Source organism: Solanum stenotomum, chromosome 12, assembly GCF_019186545.1.
Source record: "Solanum stenotomum isolate F172 chromosome 12, ASM1918654v1, whole genome shotgun sequence".
Classification (NCBI taxonomy): domain Eukaryota; kingdom Viridiplantae; phylum Streptophyta; class Magnoliopsida; order Solanales; family Solanaceae; genus Solanum; species Solanum stenotomum.
Window position 1 is genome coordinate 22,365,783 of NC_064293.1, and position 16,636 is coordinate 22,382,418.

The following is a 16,636-nucleotide window of genomic DNA, read 5'->3' on the forward strand; positions in this document are numbered from 1 at the left end:
GACCGCATTCGCTATCTTTGTTAGGTCAAAATTATCCAAGACTGACCCCTTTCGATTCATTTCAGGGGATTCCTCCATTTCATCAGCCCACAATTGCGATTTTGGTGTGTTCTGAATTGATTCTTCCCATTCCTGTGTAGCGTTAAATCCCGTAGGTTTGCTCGCACTGGTTGATTTCGTTGACACCATTGCCGTCACACCTGAGTTCTCTACTATTTCCTCTATTTTAGTTGTTTCCTCTGCCAGATCTGCTGCCGGAACTTCTTTCCCCTGTCCACCCTGTTGTTTCAGTTGCTTCAAAGTCTGTAGGTCACTTTGTTGTGCCATGCGAGCCTTCTCCGAGGGAATCCGTGCTCTCTTCCCCATGGACAATGCACATTAAGCTTATGCGTTGAGAGAAACCAGAAACCCTTGCACCTTAGTATTGGCTTTTATGATTTTGTTGTTGGGTTTTATTTGCCCTGATTTCTTACCATAAATACGTTTTTCTTTTAGGAAAAGGTTTTGAAGTAACTAGTCCTTTTCTTGTAGGAAAATGTTTAGCGCTCTATAAATAGAGGCTTGTTCATTCTAACTGAATCAACATTCACAATGTAGTCTTAAGGGCTTTGCGAGTTTTGGTTGGGGGGAGAATTTGTGGGACATAAGCTTGATACATTATCACTTTTTTGAACCTCCTATGTATTCCGAGTGAATTGGTTGAGGTTATTTTTCTCATGTTTATATAGTGGATTGCTTATTTCCTTCGTAGACGTAGGTCGATTGACCGAACCACGTTAAATCGTTGTGTCTTTTGGTATATTTCTCGTTTGTCTTCTTACTCGTGGTCTTTCGAGGTTTACTTTGCTAGCTTCCACATTACACATCCTTATTTCGGTCTTAACATTTTTATTACTTGAGAATCCTCACTTGTAATATCATCATAGAGTGTATTATGAACTTTATGATGATCATAGAATATCTAGTTCTCTCTAGCTCGTATTTTCTTCATGATTGTTAATAATAGAGGATAGGTATCTCATTAGGATGGATAAGGTAAGGCCAAGTCTCTCTTGCTTGTACTTAATCCTATTGAGAATTTTTTATGTTTATTATTAATAAAAAGCTACTAGACCACTTCCTAGTGGTATAAATTTGCTCAAATAATAGGCAAGCAACATTATATCCTCATGTTGGTTCACTACCATATCAAAATCTCAATCTTGCTAAATCATATGATTATAACTCCTAAAGTATCCGTGTATTGAGAAATTGGATGAAAAACAAAATGGAATGTTAATCTGTGTACAGCCAAATAATCATACAGCTTGCTAAAAGGATATATAGGAGCTTACCCATGAAAGACACAAGTAGCGACAGACTGGTCCCTGATTTAAAGTACAAAAAATTTAGAACGAGAGATAAATGGAGGATTAAAAGTCTATATAGAGAAAAGTTTGAGTCCTCACCGAGAATCTGTTCAATAATACCTACAAAGACATAAAGAAATTAAATTGTAGTGAGTGAATTTATTGTTTTTCCTAATTTGTTAGGATGGAAAAGAAAGTTAATTAAGGAGCAGAGCAAATATAATTGAAAATTGTCCTTACTTGGTCCATTAAATTGGAGCGTATCCGTCAAATACAGAAGTGGCTCTAGACTGGTAACTGGTTAGATGAAAGTGCAAAAAATATAGAATGAGAGATAAATGGAGGATTAGATTAGAAGTATATGTAGAGAAAAGTAACACCTACAAAGACATGAAGAAATTAAATTGTAGTAAGTGCATACATTGTTTCCTAATTTCTTAGGATGGAAAGAAATGTTTATTAAGAAGCAGAGCATACATAATTGAAGTTCGTCCTTACTTATCATTTGTCCAAAATCCCCATAATTTTTGAGCTTATACATTATATTCTCAAGTAGCTGGCCAAGTGGATACAGAATTATCCCTGGTCAGATTAAAGTGCATAAGTTTAGCAAATTTAGAATGAGAGATCAACGGAGAATTAATACTAAATGTAGAGAAAAGTTTGAGTCCTCACAGCGAATCAAATAAAGAACACCTACAAAGACATGAAGAAATTAAATTGTAGTGAGTGAATCTATTCATTGTTTTCCTAATTTCTTAGGATGGAAAGAAATGTTTATTAAAAGTACATGTAGAGAAAAGTTTGAGTCCTCACCGACAATCTGTTCAATAAAGCCTACAAAGACATAAAGAAATAAATAGAATTGTAGTGAGTGAATCCATTGTTTTACTAATTTGTTAGGATGGAAAAGAATGTTCACTAAGGAGCAGATCAAATGTATAATTGAAGTACTTACTTATCCTTTGAGGTGGAGAACTCTCCAGAAAATAACGAAGCTCAAATCCGTAGAGGATGACTTGATGTAAATCAGAAAGGGAAATGTTGTTCTCTGTATTAATAATTTTAGGCCATGAGGTCCAGCCTATAAATTCCACTCTGCATCCATCGCTGACTTCAGAGGCACTCATTTCTCCAATCTTTAAATAAGTGTATCTGCTTAATTTGCAGCCACTAATTTCCAGAAATGACGAAGAATTATTAACAGCAAATGGACAGTTGATCATGAAAAGGGGATCTGCTGCATAGTTTGACAAGAAGATTGTATAGGCTTGGTCTAAGAAGATATGCATAGGTCTGAAAGAGCATAGACCATCTTGTGTTTGTAAAGTTGGATCTACCAGGTGTATTGTCTCTCTATCATAGTTGATGTCTTGAACGTGCAACTTCTTGGAGAATAACGATATAATTGTTTGGTTACCTTCACAAGCTAATTCAAATGGTAGACCATATCCGCAATATTCTGGATCGGTGTTTAAGCGAAAAGGGTAGCTTATGTTACGGATATTGCCACAAGCAGAAATGGGACAGTAGTAGTGTTTGCTCTTCCTAGCATTGCATGTTTGCAGAAAGAGGAGGATTAATGCAAAATATTTTAGCAGAATGGTTCCCCTACACAAATACATTTGTACTTTCTTTCCTACTATTTCCAAAAGAAGAAAAGAATTGAGATGTGTTTGTTGGATACTTAGTTTTCATTAACAATGGAGGACTAGCTTGTGTTTGGTCGTTGCAATTTGATGAAGAGGAAGACTTTGCCGTTTACCTGTTTCCGTGTTCCAACACTGCTTTATTAAGTGAGTGTGACATTAAAGTCCTACGAGTATACTTTTCTTAAAGGAGAGTGAAAAAACTTTAAAAGACGTTGAGAATACTTTTCAAAGGCTTATCCTTCAATTTCAATCATTTGCGTTTACCTATCTAATGAGCTAGCTATCATCTATTGGGATCTACAATTTTCTTCTCCAAATAATCTACAACGAGCATACAATGAGAGACTGATCTAGTCCACAAATTCCAGATATTTAGGATAACAAAAATAATACTCTATCACTCTGTCCCAAAAAAGTTGAATTTGGAGATAATTAGGATCCGAGGGAGTAATCATGGAAAAGTCTAACTTGATTAATGCCACATCATACATACAAGCAAAATTTTACACACTAATGCAAAAAAGTTGATTTTTTTTTTCCTTTCAACTATTTTCCATCCTGTGTGCTTAACCAAATGATGCCCGAATTTACTCCATATAGATTGGGGTGGCAAAATCAAACCCAACCCGTTCAACCTGACCCAACTCATTTATGTTTGGATTGGTTATTGGCCCGCTCATTTGTTAGCTCAACCCATTAAAAAATAGGTTGATATGTAACCAAATTGATTTTTGAGTCTTTGTCAAAATATTTTTAAAAAACTTTTTTTTGATTTTATATGTTATATATAGTTATAATAAATAATTTTTTTATGAGGTATTGAAAGCTTATAAAATAACAAATAAAGCTATTAAAACTTGTTAGGTTATGACCCATTACTAACTCGTTTTGACCCAACCCATTTTGGCCCAAACTAATTTGGGCTGGGTTGAGTCTTGACCCATTTTGATTCACTCAAATTTAATCCAACCTGTCCATTTGTCACCCACTAAATATAGATTAATGGTATGCTAATTTGTGTCCAACCAAATAATGCAACTTGCCAATGGGATATGAGCTTATCCATGAAAAACTCAGGAAGCTTCTCAACGCTCTTTCGTTAAATTTAGTCCAAATTCTTTGTCGAATAGCTTTTAGATATATTAATTAATAAATTTATGCATGTGTACTTATACTAAGTTTGCATCCATCATCACTAAGTAATAGTATGTACATTAACACTATGCATCCATCCTCTTCAAATTCTAAATTCGTCTTTATAAAAACTGGCCTTCTCTATAATATTGGGTAAAGCTTTGAAGAAATAACTGACTTTTCTTTTGGATGAGTGTGTTTGAGAGAATGACTATTTCTCAATTTATCATTCAACTCATTTCTTTCCCATTGTGGACATCCGATTAACATGGGTTTAATAATGCAAGGATATAATTAACACATACAAGTCGAGAAATAAGTCTACATATTTATCATTCAGCTTCCTGATCACTACTATGAAACAAAATACTTTTGCAATTCTTATACAAATGACTTTGAAGTGCTATTCAATTTCTAATACGTCTAGATCTTGCTGAGAGGACTTGCATTTAACTTAGGCGTGTTAGTAGCCATAAAAGGATTTGGGGACAAGTTGAGATGGCTTCCATCTCCTTCCAGCATCTGAGTAACTTCTTTTATTGAAGGCCTATCAACAGGATGCCACTGTATGCACCAAAGTCCAACAATAGCTAACTTTCTCACAATTGTACCATCTCCTTCTTCCTCTATCCGAATCTTTAATTCTTCCCCTTTCTCCAAATGTCTATATATCCATTCCAAAGAATTCACTTTGGCACTTTGCTGTGGTTATTCGTCTTAGGATCCATTTTTATCCTCCCACCAACCATTTGTAACAAGAGCATCCCAAAGTTATAAATATCAGACTTATGAGAAACTTTACCAAAGTTTCTTGATAACACTTCTGGTGCAATGTAACCAATGGTTCCCCTAGCAGCTGTCATAGTGACCGCACTTTTTTCTTTAGAACATAGTTTGGCTAGGCCAAAATCACATATTTTGGGATTCAAGTTGTGGTCTAAAAGGATGTTTTGTGGTTTGATATCGAAATGTAGGATTTGCTGATCACATCCCTGGTGAAGATACTCAATCCCTCTTGCAGTACCCAGAGCAATATGTTGAAGCTTGTTCCAGCTGATGAGTGAGATACTACCCGGGCTTGAGCTCACTGGTAAAATGAACCTTTCAAGTGAATCATTTGGTAGGTATTCGTAGATCAGAGCTCGTCTGAATCCATCAGCACAAAAGCCAACCAAGCGGATCACGTTAACATGGTGGATTCTCCCAATTGTACCGATTTCATTGATAAATTCTTCCCCTTTACGCTTGGAATCGTGTAGGACTTTTACTGCAACATAGATTTCACTGGAAAGTCTGCCTTTGTATACAGTTCCATAACTCCCTTCTCCTAACTTTTCATTAAAATCATCTGTTATCTTCTTAATATCAGCATAGCATAAGTATATCGTGTTGGTCTGAAGGTCTTGTAGTCTTCCAAAAACTTTTCAAGTCTAACTCGACTCTCTCTTTCATTTCTACTTGTCAAATATAGCTTATAAAGTGAGAAGACAATAATGCAAACAAGTGCTGTACCTAAAACTACACCTACAATAATTGAATAAATAACATGCCATAAGCATAAAGGAAAATTAAGTAGGAAACTGATAGAGCGAGAACTTAATAAAACTAACCTGCAATCAAGGGCTACTTAGTAATACCTATTATGGACAAAATTAAAGTGTCTGTGAAGTGTTCTTTTTCAATGATGGAAAAAATTAAAAGAAAATTTAAGGCATACAAGTAATACCTTTATGGATCATAGTTCGATTGAAACAATGAGTTTCTGATAGCTTTGTTCCATTCTTGAAACCACAATCCATTCCTTTGAACTCACAGTTTCCACAGAGTGGTACAGGCCAATTCAGCTGCAACTTGTTCTCACCAAATGTTGAATGTGAGTATGGGTACTGATGAATTTTTTTGCAAGGCCCAGACAAGAATAAGTCAAGGCTTAAAGTCGAAGAAACAGCATGTAACCAGGAGAACCAAGACATGGAATCAAGTAATAACCATAATTTTCTGAGAATGGTGCAGAACAATTGAATAGGTCTGTGGGATCGTCATCATTTCTGAAATTAGATTGTGACAAATTCAGTTTTGGTAGCTTGATTGCTATGCACTCTTCAGGATCATAAAGGTGAATTTGCTGTGAGACATAATCAATCTTTTCAACAACTAAGTGAACAGACGAGGGAAGCTCAAGGATGGTGTTTTTTTTATTGTTACAGTGTAGTTCAAAGCCAGGATAGCCACAATGTTTTGGTTGATGACGGAGTGTGAATGGGAAATGAATGACGAGACCATCATTCTTGCACGAAGAATCCTCACAACCCTCTAGTCTGTGTCCTAAGCTAAGCAATGGGAAAAATACCAAGAAAAGTAAGATGGACATTTCTAAAACTCTTACTTGAATTCTATAGTTTGATGCTAATCACTAGTAGTTTAGTACTATATTTGATTGGCAACATTTCTAAAACCTCAATATCTTTTTCTTTGAAACTATTCAGTTTGTGGATCGGACTTTTCCACACAACTTCCTGAGTTCCTGTACTTGGAAAATTATTGAGTAGGTCATATTAGTCCAGACTTAATAGAGGGTGGTTGGAGTGGATAGATATTCATTGACAAAGAAATTCGCGGGGAAAGCTTAATTAGAAGGTTAGATATATGCTTTACAAAGAAATCCAACAAAACCCCATTAAAATCATCCCAAACTATAATCCCAAGCCCCAAAATCGAGTGATGAAGTCTTAAGGTTGAAAATAGACTTTTAATTATGTCCATGTGTATTTGTTCAGCGCGAATGCAATGAATGAGACGGACCAATTCAGACCCGACCCTTGGTAAAATTCGAAGCCCTTCTCGCATATATGTCATTTTAAATGAACAATACACAACTATAATCAATCAGAACAAATGTCTACTTTGACGGGATGCCACTGTAACCAAAGTCCAACAATAGCTAACTTTCTCACAATTGTACCATCTCCTTCTTCCTATATCCGAATCTTTAATTCTTCCCCTTTCTCTAAATGTCTATATATCCATTCCCCTTTCCCCTAGCAGCTGTCATAGTAACCACACTTTTTTCTCTAGAACATAGTTTGGCTAGGCCAAAATCACATATTTTGGGGTTCAAGTTGTGGTCTAAAAGGATGTTTCGTGGTTTGATATCGAAATGTAGGATTTGCTGATCACATCCCTGGTGAAGATACTCAATCCCTCTTGCAGTACCCAGAGCAATATGTTGAAGCTTGTTCCAGCTGATGAGTGAGACACTACCCGGGCTTGAGCTCACTGGTAAAATAAACCTTTCAAGTGAATCATTTGGTAGGTATTCGTAGATCAGAGCTCGTCTGAATCCATCAGCACAAAAACCAACCAAGCGGACCACGTTAACATGGTGGATTCTCCCAATTGTACCGATTTCATTGATAAATTCTTCCCCTTTACCCTTGGAATCGTGTAGGACTTTTACTGCTACATAGATTTCACTGGAAAGTCTGCCTTTGTATACAGTTCCATAACTCCCTTCTCCTAGCTTTTCATTAAAATCATCTGTTATCTTCTTAATATCAGCATAAGAATAGCGTGTTGGTCTGATGGTCTTGTAGTCATCCAAAAACTTTTCAAGTCTAACTCGACTCTCTCTTTCATTTCTACTTGTCAAATATAGCTTATAAAGTGAGAAGACAATAATGCAAACAAGCGTTGTACCTAAAACTACACCTACAATAATTGAATAAATAACATGTCATCATAATCATAAAGGAAAATCAAGTAGGGAACTGATGGAGTGAGAACTTAATAAAACTAACCTGCAATCAAGGGCTGCTTAGATTTAATACCTATTTATGGACAAAATTAAAGTGTCTGTTAAGTGCTGTTTTTTTTTATCACTGATGGAAAAAATAAATAAAAAAATTTAAGACATACAAATAGTACCTTTTTGGGTTATAGTTCGATTGAAACAATGAGTTTCCAATAGCTTTGTTCCATCCTTGAAACCACAATCCATTCCTTTGGACTCACAGTTTCCACAGAGTGGTACAGACCAATTCAGCTGCAGCTTGTTCTCACCAAATGTTGAATCTGAGTATGGGTACTGATGAATTTTTGTGCAAGGCCCAGACAAGAAGTATTGAAGTCTTGAAGTCGAAGTAACAGCATGTACTTGGTAACCAGGAGAACCAAGACATGGAACCAAGTAATAATCATAATTATTGTCTGAGAATGGTGCAGAACAATTGAATAGGTTTGTGGGATCGTCATCATTTGTGAAATTAGATTGTGACAAATTCAGTTTTGGTAGCTTGGCTGCTATGCACTTGTCATAAAGGTGAATTTGCTGTGAGACATAATCAATCTTTTCAACAACTAAGTGAACAGACGAAGGAAGCTCAAGGATGGTGTCTTTTTTATTGTTGCAATGTAGTTCAAATCCAAGATCATAGCCACAATGTTTTGGTTGATGACTGAGTCTGAATGGGAAATGAACGATGGGACCATCATTATTGCACGAAGAATCCTCACAACCCTCTAGTGTGTGTCCTAAGCTAAGCAATGGGAAAAATACCAAGAAAAGTAAGATGGACATTTCTAAAACTCTTACTTGCATTCTTTGGTTTGATGCTAATCTCTAGTAGTCTAATACTATATATCTTGGAAACATTTTCCAGCTTTCAAGACTGACTTTTCCTCAATATCTTTTCTTTGAAACTATTCAATTTGTGGAGCAGACTTTTCCACATACCTTGCTATTGGGGGTGGCAAAATGGGTCAAATTTATAGTTATTCCTTCGATTAGCCCATTTTAAAAATGGATTGGTTATCCAATCATTTAAAATTGGATTAAATATGGATCATCTCATATTATTCATCATAAATTATGAGTAACGTATGGGTATCTACCAATTGCACTCTCCTTAAAATATGTTTGGGGTTGGAATTTCTAAAATGTGCACTTATTAATGGTGTACTTGGTATTTTAAAAAGAATTTATTAAATATTTTTCAATTCTCTTATGTTTGATTGACCTAAATATTTTGAAAATATTTTTCAAACAGACTTTCATATGTAAAGTAACAAAAAAAAATCACAACTTACCTTAAATTAGGAAAATATTTTTCCTCTAATTTAAGAAAATATGACTTTCATATGTTAGGTAAGGGGAAAAAATCACAACTTTCCTTAAATCAGGAAAATATTTTTCAAACTTTCATTAAACCTCACCACCCAAAATGAGTCCAGACAATCCAACTTCCGACCCCGACTCTCGATTGGGTTTACCCATTTTTATCCATATTAAATATGAGTCAAGTCGAATATTTAATCAATTTTCACCTGACTCATTTTTGACCGACCCATATCCGACTTGACCCACCCCCTTCTTCCTGTACTTGGAAAATTCATGACTAGGTCAAATTCAGGCCAATTATAACTCACCTAATTAATCCAGTCTTAAATAGAGGGTAGTTGGAGTGGATAGATATTCATTGAGAAGTCATTTTGGGCATAGTCCAAATCAGCACATGGTATATGTGGACTAGATCAGTCTACCTTGTTTGCTAGTAGTAATTTGAAATTATGGGGAGATGAAAAATCAAGATCCAAATAGATGATTGATAGAGTACAGGACATAAGAAAGCTCAACCTTTAACCAACAGCTAACCTCTTTGATATGTCTAGAGGAACCTCTCTTCTAAAATGTATAACAATAATCTTGATCATCTTTCTGAAGATTTCTAAAACATGCTATGCTAGGAAGGTCGAATTTCACTACTATGTCCGTTCTGCTTGTGGAAATATCCCTGACATAAGATACCCTTTTCGTTTAAAGACCGATCCAAAATATAATTACATTTTTGGCTCAAATACCGGTCCAAAGCAATTTCCAGAATATGAATTAGCTTGTGAAGGTAACCAAACGGTTATATGGTTATTCTCCAAGAAGTTGCACGTTCAAGCCATCAACTATGTTAATCAGACAATTCACGTCGTAGATCCAACTTTACAAACACAAGATTTATGCTCTCTATTACCTCAGCTTACCAGCCTTCAACAATACATGAATAGTTCGCGTTTTCATCCATATGATAATTACACTAATAATGGATCACAGAGTAGTACTAAAAGAGTAGCAGAGCCTATCTTCATATTCAACTGTCCATTTGCTGTTAATAATTTGACATTTGTGGAAATTAGTGGCTGCAAATTAAGCAGGTACACTTATTTAAAGATTGGAGAAATGAGTGCATCTGAAGTCAGTGATGGATGCAAAGTGGAATTTATAGCCATGACCTCTTGGCCTAATATTAAAAATGACAACAACATTTCCCTTTCTGATCTTCATCAAGCATTCATCTATGGGTTTGAGCTAATTTATCATCTGAATCGGGAAGTCAACGTAACGATTCATTTAAGTAAGGACGACAATGTCTGTTTACTTATTCAATTAATATTCGTTAGCAAAACAAAGAATTCACTACAACTTAATTTTTTTTGTCTTTGTAGGTTTTTTTGAATGGATAATCTGTGAGTTCATCTTTTCTCTCTCTAAATATATTAATTCTCCATGGATCTCTCTCAGTTTAAATATGCTAATTTTGGACTTCAATCTAACCAGGGAACAGAAGGCCGCTACTCTTGTATCTCAAAAGTAAGCTAAGCGCGCTCTTATCCCTTCAACAAGAGAGATTACAATTATTTTTACACAGAGAAGATTTATGATGTTACTCATTCGACTATACAATCTTCACAAAATTTTAGAAAATGTTAAAATTTGATATCTTTTTTTTATTAATAACTACACAAATTATATGTTTTATATAATACTAATATAGTACTTCATATTTTTGGGGCCTTCAATATTTGGTGCCTGAGGCAAGGACTTCACTTGCCTTACCTTAGTGCCTGATCCTACTCATCCTAGAAGCTAGCTAGCTAGCTCATGAGATGAGGAATATCCAAGACACAACACACAACTCTTCCCTCAACTAATGTGGGACACTTAACAATGTAGTTGTCAAGAAAAATAAAATTTTCCTGATCATCATTCATCACTATGTATCGTTGGCTTAAGAGCAAGTTACTTTATATGACTTCTCAACCGTGCAGTGTATTGGGGAGCAAAATGTGTGATCGGCCTACCGTTCATAATTGGATTTCTGGTGTACAAATTCAAAAGGAGACATTTGTCAATGTATGATACTATTGAAGGCTTTTTGCGAACACAAAACAACTTCATGCCAATCAGATATAATTACTCCCACATAAACAGAATGACCAGAGGGTTCAAAGAGAAATTAGGTGAGGGAGGTTATGGCAGTGTATACAAAGGAACGCTTCGAAGTGGAAGAGATGTAGCAGTGAAGATGTTGAGCAAGCCAAAAGCTGGTTGTCAAGACTTCATGAATGAAGTGGCTACCGTTGGAAGGATTCATCATGTCAATGTGGTCGGACTCGTGGGGTATTGTGTTGAAGGAACAAAGCGTGCTCTTGTATATGACTTCATGCCCAACGGATCACTCGATAAGTACATCAGCACCAGTCAAGAAGGAAGTCCTCTGTTAAGTTGGCAGAGGAAGTATGACATTATTCTTGGAGTGGCTCGAGGAATTGGGTATTTGCATCGTGGCTGTGATGTACGAATTTTGCATTTTGACATCAAGCCACACAACATTCTTTTGGATGAGAATTTCATTCCAAAGATTTCTGATTTTGGGCTTGCAAAATTATATCCAACAGATAAAAGCATTGTGAATCTCACAGCTGCTCGTGGAACTATTGGATATGTTGCTCCAGAGTTGATCAGCAGAAGCATTGGAGAAATCTCTTACAAAGCTGATGTTTACAGCTTTAGAATGCTGCTAATGGAAATGCTGGACTTGAATAGACATGAAGTTGCAAATGAAGAGAATTCCAGCCAATATTTTCCTTATTATATTTACGATAAGTTCAACAAGGGGAAGGAGATTGTGGTGGATGAAGAAGCGAATGATGATGAGAAGAAGATGGCTAGAAAGCTGAGTTTAGTTGCATTATGGTGCATACAAACAAATCCGATACAACGCCCTTCGATGAATAAAGTATTAGAAATGCTGGAAGGTGAAATTGAACTGCTAGAAGTACCTCCTCAGCCTCTTCAATCTCCACCTATTGTTTATCAGATGATGGAAAGTTCTATGACATTTTCGTCTGATTCCATGGCTTTGTTAGATAATTCTGCTAATAACATCATATCGAATTAGACATATGTTATGAGTGATTCATAATTAATTTTATGTTTAGGTAAAATGACATATATCTTATGAAGTTTGTTGTAACTATAGTCCCTAAGGGGTATTTCATATCATGAAAAAAGGTGTTATTGTATTGCAATAAAATAAAGAGATTTAGGTGTAAATCATTACAAATAATATGATAGGACTTAGGAGGGAAAGCACAAAATGATGCATGTTTTAGGTGCAAAGAACTCTATTGTTGCTTTGATATGACCAAAAATATAATAATAATTCAAATTCATTCATCAAACACAAATAACTATTCTTTCTAAAAAAAATACTTTTTTTTCGAAAAACACTTTTTGAGAAATAAACAATAAACAGATTTTGAAAGTTTTGCTAAAGGCTATTAGATTTTACGTTTTTCCAAAATTCATACTGTTAAGATTTCTAAACTCACTTTCTTTTTTGAATTTATTGAAAAATTGAATTCAACTTTTATATTATTTGAAGATCAGTTCAAGCACACAGAATTTGTGAAAAATTCAATTATCTTTGGCAAACGGTATTTTAGCAGGCCAAAAGTTGAAGAAGATAAAAAATGAAGAAAGCTATTATTTAATTTTAGGGAAAATTTCTGAGATGCCCCCTAATGTGTGATATTACATTTCTCTCTTCTTCTTTTTTTTGGTAACAATTCTTTAACTTAATTATTATTAATATGAAAATATCACAACAATCTTAGTGTTTGAATTAACTTTTTTTTAGTGATTTTTATCTTCTAAGTTAATTTTTTTTTGGAAGTGTTTGAATGACATAAAATACATTTTAAACACTTTTTTAAAGTTGAAAAAAGTAAAACAAAAAAAATGTCAAAGTTGAATGTTCTCAATTTATGATTTTGGATATTTAACTTATACTTAAAAAAGTCAGTTCATACCCCCTTTAATATTCATTAACTTAATCTTTGTTCATTGACGAATAAAATATGTTTATGAAAGTAATTAAATAATAGTAGTATGTATTAATAAGGGCAAATTGGTCATATTATGATTTTTTACATTAATAATATTTAAATTAGGGAAAAGGGTCAAAATGTCCTTAAACTATGTGAAAGGAACAAAAATGTCTTTCGTTTGTAGTTTGGTCTAAAAATATCTTTGCCGTCAATATTTTGGTCCAAAAATACCCTTATGTTTAATAGGTCAAAAATGCTCATTTTCCAAATAAATATATTATTTATTTTCTTTTTAACACATTCTTTTTTTCTAATAATATTTTTCTTAAAATTAGCAAATGTTTATCTTTAATTCAGAAAAAAATAAAAAATGAAAATGTTTCTTATTTTTTTATAAATATTTTTATCATAATATAAATATAAATTAATGATGGATATATTATGATATTTTATATATGACATATATTATATGTCGAAAGGGTACATGAAATTGTTCTATTTTAATTGATAAAATGAGATTAAGAAGAAAAAAATATTTCCTACATTTTTATTTGTTAAAGTGATTTTAAAAGAAAGAAAACAAGAACATGATTCTTTAATAATATTTTAATTAGGAAGAAGATGTGTTTAAAAAGGAAAAATAATAATATATTTATTCAAAAAATGACATTTTTGACTCATTTAGTAACTATAGGGGTATTTCTGGACCAAAGTATTGACTGCAAGGACATTTTTAAACCAAATATTAATGGTAAGAATATTTTTAAGTCAAACTATAAACGGAGGATATTTTTATTTCTTTCACATAGTTTAACGACATTTTTGACCTCCTTCCTTATAAATTAAAAAATTTNAATTTGCCATTGGTCGTCCGGTCGTCTTCACGTTTCTATATAATAGAAATATATATATATATATATATATAATATATATATTATTATTTATTTATTTTTGACAAAAGAAAACCACTCCTACTATCTCTGGGCAAAATTCGCAGTTCTCTTTTTGTTTAAACGACTGAATTTGCTTTCCCAAAAATTTCATCTTCAGCTAAATCAGAACATCAACCCAAAAAGGAGAAACACTTTGTGAAATCTTGAAAGTTCAAGTTCATCCCATCCCCTTCGTGAGTTCAGAATTGAACTGCGGTGGCATTGTGGGTTTCAAACAGTCACCGGAAGTGCCGGTGGAGCAATTCCCTTTTGGCAGCGTGCTGAAACTGAGTTGGGTCATCCCCATTTACTTCAACTTCAAGATTTGAGACGAATTACATGGATTCACCCGCTGCAATTTCTTTATGCCCATCAACTCCTGCTTGGAATCTCGATCGTCCTTTTCTTACTGGCCAATTTTATCAGGTATTCACCATTTTATTGCTTGACTTATGTATGCAAAAAACCCCTTCATGCCATTATCTAAAACCTTCATTTTCTTGGACTTTTTCGACTCTTCATGAATGCTGCTTTCTTGGTTTTCCACCCTTCTTTTCTTCTTTTGCTTGATGTACTATGTTGAATTGAAACTATTTTCCCCCTTGAAAATACATACAGGAAACAAAGATTACTCCTGGAACTACTGAATACAAGGGGGTTTCTGCGGACTCAAGGTTCCCCTTTTGTTGCTTGGCTTTCTGCTATTACAATTCAATTTTCTTTTTTTATTAATGTGTTTTATCTTGGTGTGTTTGATTTGCTTTTTTAATTCAAATTGGTGACTCCTATTTGGTACGTCTCCTACTTATTTTCTGTTTCTGTCTGGAATTTTTAATGCAGTTCCGGAGCTGATAAAGCTATAGGTTGTTACCATGCCACCATTCAGGTATGCCTCTGTTGAATCAAATAGATTGTTCCTTGTCCATCTTTTTATAATTTTTGTTCATATTATTGTTGGTTGTCACTCTTATTGTTATCATCTAGTATAATGCCAGTAAGAAGAAGTTATATATTTGACTCCAAACGTATACACCTGGATCATAAGTTCTAACGAGACTGTAGTAGTCAACATATGTCATGTCTTCCTCTTGTGTGTGTGTTGATATTGTTTGCAATTTAAGGTCCTGTGAATATTTGTGTATTTTTTTGCTTAAGTTTTAAAGGTTAAGGATAGTGAGGACTATTATGTTGTGGCCTATCTAAATGGTTTTTCTTGTTAATATGTTATGTCCTATATGAACTTGACGATCTTGGTTTTAAGTTTGGTCAGGGTCACTGTCATTTATTAAAATATTGTCTTAACTCTTATGCAGGAATTGCTTGTTATTGATGATCTTCTATCTACCCTGATTGGAATTGAAGGACGCTATATTTCTATCAAGAAAGTCCGAGGGAAGGAAGATGACATAACCTTTCAGGTTGATGCATCTATGGATTTAGCTCTTCAGGTACATATAGGGAGCTATGTTTTCAGTAAGAATAGCTAAGGAAAAAATGAGACATTTCATCCCTGATATATAGTGTTCGAAAGCAACAAAATATTTTGAGGCTAAAAGCCGAGTAAACGTGAAGGAAAATCCATATTGTATTTAGTTTAAACATTAGCTGAAATAATTTGGACTATTATTGTAGGAGTTTGCAAAAAGGCTGTTCCCGTTATGCGAAAGTTATATCTTGATTAACCAGTTTGTGGAGACAAGGTCACAGTTCAAAACAGGTCTAGTCAATCATGCCTTTGCTGCAGCTCTAAGGGCACTCCTCCTTGTAAGTTTCTTATTTATTGATCCTTCTATGGTTGCATGGTGGATTATTTTTTTCTCTACTTGTTTATCTGGTATATTATCCATCTTATGTATAAGCTCTTCTTGAGGATGTATAAATTTTATATTTGAGAAATCATTTCTGGGAGTATGGAATCATCTTCATGATTTGTTTAATCTCTTTTTGGATATTGTAGATTTTCTCCTCCTTGGTATGGCTTGTATATGGTAGAATTTTTCAATTATTACTAAAAGAATTATTTACCTTATAAAATAAAAATCTCTTTTTGNAGTACTGGGGAGAGGTGATTAGACAGGACTTGGCTCAGCTTCATATTACCGAGGACATGACTCTAGATAGGAAGGAGTGGAGGTGGCGTATTAAGGTTGAAGGTTAGTAGGGTTAGCGTGTTATCTTTCCTTGCGAGGGTATGGGTTGTTAGCGTTTGTAGTAGTCCTAGCCTTGCACTTGCAGTTCTTGTCTGTGATACCTATAGCCTTATGTTGTTTACTGCGTTTCACTTCTCACATTATTTTATTGATGTTATTGTCTCCTTTGTTGATTATATACTATCTTTCTTATTGGATGTTATGTTGTATACACTGTTTTCCTCTCCTTTTACTTGGATTTGATGTACTTGAGCTGAGGG

At 34.3% G+C, this 16,636-nt stretch overlaps 3 protein-coding genes and 1 pseudogene across 3 annotated transcripts; 2 read left to right on the forward strand and 2 right to left on the reverse strand.

Annotated features, from left to right (window-relative positions):
• Nucleotides 1–2,030: 2,030 nt before the first annotated feature.
• Nucleotides 2,031–3,014, reverse strand: LOC125847227 (uncharacterized). Its single transcript, XM_049526893.1, has 3 exons — nt 2,308–3,014; nt 2,140–2,186; nt 2,031–2,045 (listed from the first exon to the last, which is right to left on the reverse strand). The coding sequence occupies exons 1-3, from the start codon at nt 2,972–2,974 to the stop codon at nt 2,031–2,033; spliced, it is 729 nt and encodes a 242-aa protein (XP_049382850.1). The 5' UTR covers nt 2,975–3,014.
• A 1,399-nt stretch (nt 3,015–4,413) lies between these two features.
• On the reverse strand, nt 4,414–8,798 carry LOC125849013 (rust resistance kinase Lr10-like; annotated as a pseudogene).
• An 800-nt stretch (nt 8,799–9,598) lies between these two features.
• Nucleotides 9,599–12,409, forward strand: LOC125849042 (rust resistance kinase Lr10-like). The gene is made up of 4 exons (XM_049529033.1): nt 9,599–10,536; nt 10,628–10,648; nt 10,740–10,772; nt 11,231–12,409. Exons 1-4 carry the CDS (start codon nt 9,795–9,797, stop codon nt 12,361–12,363), a joined length of 1,929 nt encoding a protein of 642 aa, XP_049384990.1. The 5' UTR covers nt 9,599–9,794; the 3' UTR covers nt 12,364–12,409.
• A 1,850-nt stretch (nt 12,410–14,259) lies between these two features.
• LOC125847228 (gamma-tubulin complex component 2-like) lies at nt 14,260–16,218 on the forward strand. Its single transcript, XM_049526894.1, has 6 exons — nt 14,260–14,652; nt 14,845–14,900; nt 15,067–15,112; nt 15,540–15,674; nt 15,859–16,060; nt 16,184–16,218. Exons 1-6 carry the CDS (start codon nt 14,566–14,568, stop codon nt 16,216–16,218), a joined length of 561 nt encoding a protein of 186 aa, XP_049382851.1. The 5' UTR covers nt 14,260–14,565.
• The last annotated feature ends 418 nt before the right edge of the window (nt 16,219–16,636 follow it).

Coding starts and splice junctions, on each gene's coding strand:
- LOC125847227 (XM_049526893.1), bottom strand. CDS start 2,974: ATGTATTTGTGTAGGGGAACCATTCTGCTAAAATATTTTGCATTAATC. Junction 2,187..2,307: donor TTCTCCACCTCAAAGGATAA/GTAAGTACTTCA, acceptor ATGTCTTTGTAG/GCTTTATTGAACAGATTGTC.
- LOC125849042 (XM_049529033.1), top strand. CDS start 9,795: ATGTCTAGAGGAACCTCTCTTCTAAAATGTATAACAATAATCTTGATC. Junction 10,649..10,739: donor TTTTTTTGAATGGATAATCT/GTGAGTTCATCT, acceptor CAATCTAACCAG/GGAACAGAAGGCCGCTACTC. Junction 10,773..11,230: donor GCTACTCTTGTATCTCAAAA/GTAAGCTAAGCG, acceptor TCAACCGTGCAG/TGTATTGGGGAGCAAAATGT.
- LOC125847228 (XM_049526894.1), top strand. CDS start 14,566: ATGGATTCACCCGCTGCAATTTCTTTATGCCCATCAACTCCTGCTTGG. Junction 15,113..15,539: donor GTTACCATGCCACCATTCAG/GTATGCCTCTGT, acceptor ACTCTTATGCAG/GAATTGCTTGTTATTGATGA. Junction 15,675..15,858: donor CTATGGATTTAGCTCTTCAG/GTACATATAGGG, acceptor CTATTATTGTAG/GAGTTTGCAAAAAGGCTGTT.